Source organism: Trichosurus vulpecula, chromosome 6 (assembly GCF_011100635.1).
Source record: "Trichosurus vulpecula isolate mTriVul1 chromosome 6, mTriVul1.pri, whole genome shotgun sequence".
NCBI lineage: Eukaryota > Metazoa > Chordata > Mammalia > Diprotodontia > Phalangeridae > Trichosurus > Trichosurus vulpecula.
This window is the reverse complement of record NC_050578.1, coordinates 269,187,850-269,193,586: the sequence shown is the minus strand read 5'-3', so window position 1 is coordinate 269,193,586 and position 5,737 is coordinate 269,187,850. Positions and strand designations below refer to the sequence as shown.

The 5,737-nt window shown below is 36.6% G+C and overlaps 1 protein-coding gene across 1 annotated transcript; it reads right to left on the bottom strand.

The window, feature by feature from the left end:
- Positions 1-3,460: 3,460 nt before the first annotated feature.
- LOC118854337 (olfactory receptor 1013-like) lies at positions 3,461-4,393 on the bottom strand. Its single transcript, XM_036764694.1, has one exon. The coding sequence runs from the start codon at positions 4,391-4,393 to the stop codon at positions 3,461-3,463; it is 933 nt and encodes a 310-aa protein (XP_036620589.1).
- Positions 4,394-5,737: the final 1,344 nt, after the last annotated feature.

The window sequence follows — 5,737 nt, the reverse complement described above, 5'->3', positions numbered from 1 at the left end:
TTCAGGAGAGTAATAAAAATATTATCCTTTTTGTATCACAGCCCAAAAGATTCTGTGATTCTGAGGTGGTAGTATGAAATTATATCTGACACAACTACACAAGGTTACTTCTACCAGTTGTAACACAAAATGAAAATAATTTTCTAGAAGAGAACAGAAAAAAATGAAATCTTTAGACTCAGTTAAGATATCTATCTCAGATGAACTAATTGTTCATCATATTGATAAACTAAGTCACACTGTAGAAATAACCCCAATTTTATGCTTCTGGGAAACAATGTATATTCCCATGGAGCAGAATTAAAGTTTGAGTGGGACAATGTCCTGGGTTTGAAGTTAGGAGGAGTTAAATTAAAATCCATACTAGTTGTATGACCCCAGATAAGTTATTCCAACTCTTTATGCCTTAGATTCTTCATATGTATAATAATAACAGCTAACATCTATGTAGCACTACTACATGCTAAGCACTTCTACAAATATTCAATCCTTTGTTTCTCACAGCAACCCTGAGAGGTAGGTGCTATGATTATCCTCATTTTACAGATGAGGAAACTGAAGCAAATGGATTGAGTGACTTGCCCAAGGTCACATAGCTAGTAAGTGTCTAAGTCTACATTTGAACTCAGATCTTCCTGACTCCAGGCCCAGAACTCTATCCATTGTGCTACCTGGTTGGCCCCTCAAAGAGGGATAATAATAACACCTACCTTCCAGGGTTGCTGTGAATATAGTGTAAAGTGCTTGTCAAAGTACCTGGTACATAGTAGGCACTTACTAAATTAGTGTCCCCTCCCTACCATCTGAAAAAGTGGAACAATAGTAGTACAGATGTTAGTCGCATGGTTGTTTTGAGGATCAAATGAAACAACAAATACAAAACAGTTTCCAAAATTAAAGTGCTTTAGAAATTCTTGCTGTTCAGTCATTTTAATTGAATACAACTCTTCATAACCCCATTTAGGGGTCTTGGTGAAGATACTGGAGTAGTTTGGCATTTCCTTCTCCAGTTCATTTTACAGATTTGGATGGAAAGAAGGAAGGGAGGAAAGAAGGAAGGGAGGGAAAAGAGATAGGTATGGGGAGAGAGAGGGACAAAGGGAGGAAAGAAGAGGATCTTTTTTGACATTATATAGAAGAAAATGAAAAAAAAAAGTTCAGAAGAATATACAAAACAAAAGGACAGTTCCCTTACTACTTTGTTAAATTTGCAATATACTTCTTAAAAACAACATCATAAGTTCATGGTTTCATACAAAATCTTCTTTTTCTTCTTTGTGTATTGAAATGTTTCTCTCTTTTGATAATGGAGAAATTTATAATAAATAAAAATTATAAGGAAGATCATCAAGGGAAGGGAGAGGTTCTATGTTGGTACAGAGACTTGCTATCGCATAGTGGATAGAAAGGTAACCTTAAAGAATCAGTTAGGTGGTGTTGTGGATAGAGCTATAGACTTGGAGTCAAGATCTGAGCTAAATTTTGCCTCAGACACTTACTAGCTATGTGACCCTCAGCAAGTCGCTTAACCTCTGTATGTCTCATTTTCCTCATTTAGAAAATGGAGATAATGATAATACCTACCTCCCAGGGTTACTGTGAGCATCAAATGAGATAATATTTGTAAAAACATTGCCTAGTTCCAGTAGCAGAGTAAATGCTTATTTTCTTTACCCTTCCTTTCTTCCTCCCTCCTCCCTCCCTTCCTTCCTTTCTCCCTCCCTTCTTTCCTCCCTCTCTTCCTTCATTTCTTCCTTCCTTTGTTCCTTCCTTCCTTTCTTCCTTCCTTCCTACCTTCCTTCCTTCCTTCCTTGTTTCTTTTCTCAAAGCCACAAGATATGAGATCCAATCTCACCTCTGACACATACTGGCTGTGTGACTTGCAGCTAGTCATTTAACCCCTTAGAAAGTTGTTCTAATCAACTCTTTATGAGAATAAGTTGCATAGAAGGTGCCAGCTGGTCTTGGTAGAGGCAAATCCTTAGCTCACAGAACTTCCTAGACCAAGGAACAACAGGTGCAAGCCCAATTCTTTTTGTAGTTATCAGGATTGCTTATATATTAGTTTAGGAAATGTAATGAGCTGAAGTACATACTCCATTTGTGCAGCTTCATTGAACAACTTCTACCATTTCCCACCAGCCAGTAAGTTTGTACTCTTCCAGCATAAGCTTTACGTAATTCCTTGTGGAAGCTTTCAGATAAGGAATCACCATCCTAAGCCTTTTGTTTATATAAACAAATCCACTTAACATTTTTTTTCTATTTAGACTTGTTCTTGGTTTAGTTTATGTGGGTGCCTTGGTGTTGTTGCCATTCTTTTCGGAATTATAGGCTTAGTTACTGTTCTGAAATGAGGACAGAGTAGGGGTGTGCTGGTTGTTTCTTTCTTTGAATCACAGTCTTATTTATCCACTTTTTTATATTTTATTTCTCAGACTCATGTTTCTAATGGAAATAATCTGCAACCAGGAATAATGAGAAATGGCTCTGGTCTCAACACTACTGCTTCTTATTTGTGTGATCTTGATCACCTTATCTCTTTAGATTTCAATAGCTGCCTCTGTAAAATTAAGGGAATTCAAGAATTCCAGAGGCATTGAGAAAATAAAAACAAAGTGGTACCAATTGACTAAGAAAAGTCTAAATAAACCATTGCCTACAAATGTAATGGAATGTTATACTGAAAGGAAATGATTGCTGTGTGGAATTCAGAGATATTTGGGAAGATTTTCTTATGCTCTGATGCAGAATTTTAAAAAGCAGAAACAAGGAAGAATATACCCAAAAGACTAAAATGTTAGTGAAATAGCATTAAAAGAAATCCAGAATATTGATTTGATTATTATGTAATTATAATTAGATATCATAAATATTTTGATTGAACTTTACCCAAGATTCAAAGACCATTGGCATGGGAGTCTTTTCTCATTAGTGGACATCAATATGCATAATTAATTATTATGGCCAATCTTTGGTGCTGAATAACAGAAGATGAAAAACACCTTTATCTTCATAGAGTGAATTGGAAGACCACAAATAAAAGATGTTTTATATTCTACCAGTAGTGTTCACTAAAACACTTGGTTTTGCTGAGTCATTTTTTTAATGAGGCATGATTTGATTAAAATAATTGGATGAAGCATAAAAGGCATGAATTTGTTTTTATTATTTCTAAATTAATGGGTGGGATCAGATAATAACTAAGGTTCTTCCTGCTTTGAAATACTGAAGACCACAATAAATCAAAAAGAGAAAACTGAGCCTCCTTATATCCCAAGAAATTAATAAATGCATTCAAACCAGCACATTAATACAAAATACAGTATTAAATTAGAGACATAGAGTGATTTCTCTACCCTGAGAAAAGTTTTTTTTAATTTAAAAAAATTTTTGGAGAGAATACTATAATGAAAAATGCATATACATTTTACTTCCTTTTCTGTATTAAAACATCTGTTTAGGAAACTCGCATTCGATCTCGCATTTTCTTCAAAGCATCTTTAACATCTTTGTTCCTGAAGCTGTAGATCATTGGGTTCAACATGGGCATTGCCACAGTGTAGAAAACAGACACAATCTTATCCCTCTCCAGAGAGTAGCTAGTACTAGGACGGGAATAAATGAAGAGAATGGAACCATAGTACAGGGTCACAGCTGTCAGATGGGAGCCACAAGTGGAGAAGGCTTTAAGTCTGCCCTGAGTAGAATGAATCTGCAAAATGGCAGCAATAATGAAGAGATAGGAGGCCAGGATGAGCACAGTGGGACTGATGACATTGGAGGCCAGGATGAAATAGAGCACATCCTGGTAACTGTCCTTCACATCACATGCCAGCTTCACCAGGGGGGGCAAGTCACAAAAGAAGTCATCAATAACATTATCCCCACAGAAAGTCAGGGTGAATGTTTCACTTGTAATGATGATAGAGTTAATGAAGCCTCCAGTATAAGAAGCTGCTACAAGAAAGGAAGATAATCTTGGGGACATAGCCTGAGTGTAGAGCAGTGGCTTAGAGATGGCTACGTAACGGTCATATGCCATAGTGGCCAACAGGTAACATTCACTATATGCCAGCCCAGCTGAGAAGAAGAACTGAGCTAGACATCCAGCAAAGGAAATACTCTTATCCTCAGAGATACATGTCAACATGATTTTAGGGGTATAAACAGTGGAATACCAGAGATCAAGAAATGACAGGTTCCCAATGAAGAAATACATGGCTGTGTAGAGCCGGGAGTCTGTACAAATTAACGTAATCAGAGTAATGTTCCCAACTACAGTTACGCAATACATTAGAAGGAATAACACAAAGAGGACCAGCTGCATCACAGGGTCTGTGGTAAAACCCACCAGAATGAATTCAGTTACAGTGTGATTACATTTCTCCATGTGTAAGTAAAAATATTCTTAGGAATTAAAATTTTTTCAAAGAATGTTTGCTTTGGGATATAATGAGTTCCCTGGCAAAGGTCATTTTCAGGAAGTTGTATGATCACTTATTCAGGACTTGGCCAGGTTGTATTTGATGTCTTCCAACTCTTCAGTTCTATTATTCTGTGGCTCCATCTATATATGGGAAAAAAGAGACTGAATTAGATCAGGGCCTTCGCTTTTGAAGAGGAAATTACTAATTACTTCAGAACCTGAAATAGAAAATGAAGGAAGAAAAAAGAAAAAAAAAAGAAAGTAGTTTGTAAGACAAAGCAAACTACATAGTATAAGGTAAGTGGAATATTAAAGAGTAAAATAAAATTGATAGAGTGGATTGGAGAGGGTTGAAAATTAGTAAATTAAGAGGGTGATTTTTGCCAGGCTGAAGAAGAGGTGGAGTACAGTTATTGAGTTTTTTAGACTAGAGAAAGGAAGCTGAGTGGGGATGTGAAGTTATTGTGAGTTGATAATACACTAGGGCTCACATATAAATATCCACAAATTATTTTTAAAGTTAAAAATATCAGGATGTTTGAGCAGAAAAATATTAAACAGAGGAGAAAGATGGAAAAGGATAGTCAAGAACAAAAATCGACTTTTTTCCAAAAGAGGAAGGGGAAAATGCACAGAGGAGGAAGAGAAAGCTGCTCATGCTCCAAACAATGATAGTGTACAGATGCAGAACCAAACAAAATGGGTCAAGGGTGTTTTGTAGTAGTTGATTCATTCTGACAAGTATCGAGATAGCTATGTTTGGTCTGATAAAAGCAATAGAAAAGTCTGCTTTATCCAAGTCACAGCAAAGAAACTCTTAAGACATATTAACATGGATGACAACTAGCCACTAATAATGATTCATATGGGCACAATGATTCTTCATTAGGAAATATTGGACAAGAATCTTGGGTCTGTATAGACAGGCTGTGTTTTCCCCACTCCTTCCTACTAAAATCAAAATTTAGAGAAGAAAACAATAAATTTGAGAAATAAAGAGCTGGCCTCATAGCAGAGGTTTGGTCCTTGACTCCTCATTCTCTCTCATTCCCCCATAGCCAATCTGTTGCCAAGGTCTGTCAATTTTACCTTTATAACATTTCACTCACATGGTTTTCTCTCTTCTGATACTGTCGCCACTCTGGTACAGGCCCTCATCATCTCATCCTTGGATTATTGCAATAGGCTTCTGGTTGGTCTTCCTGCTACAAATATCAAGGTCTAAGGGCCACAGTTTTAAAAGTATGTTAATGGAGGAAGGTAACCCAAATAGTGAAGAGCCCAGAATCTCTATTGTATGAGGGTCAA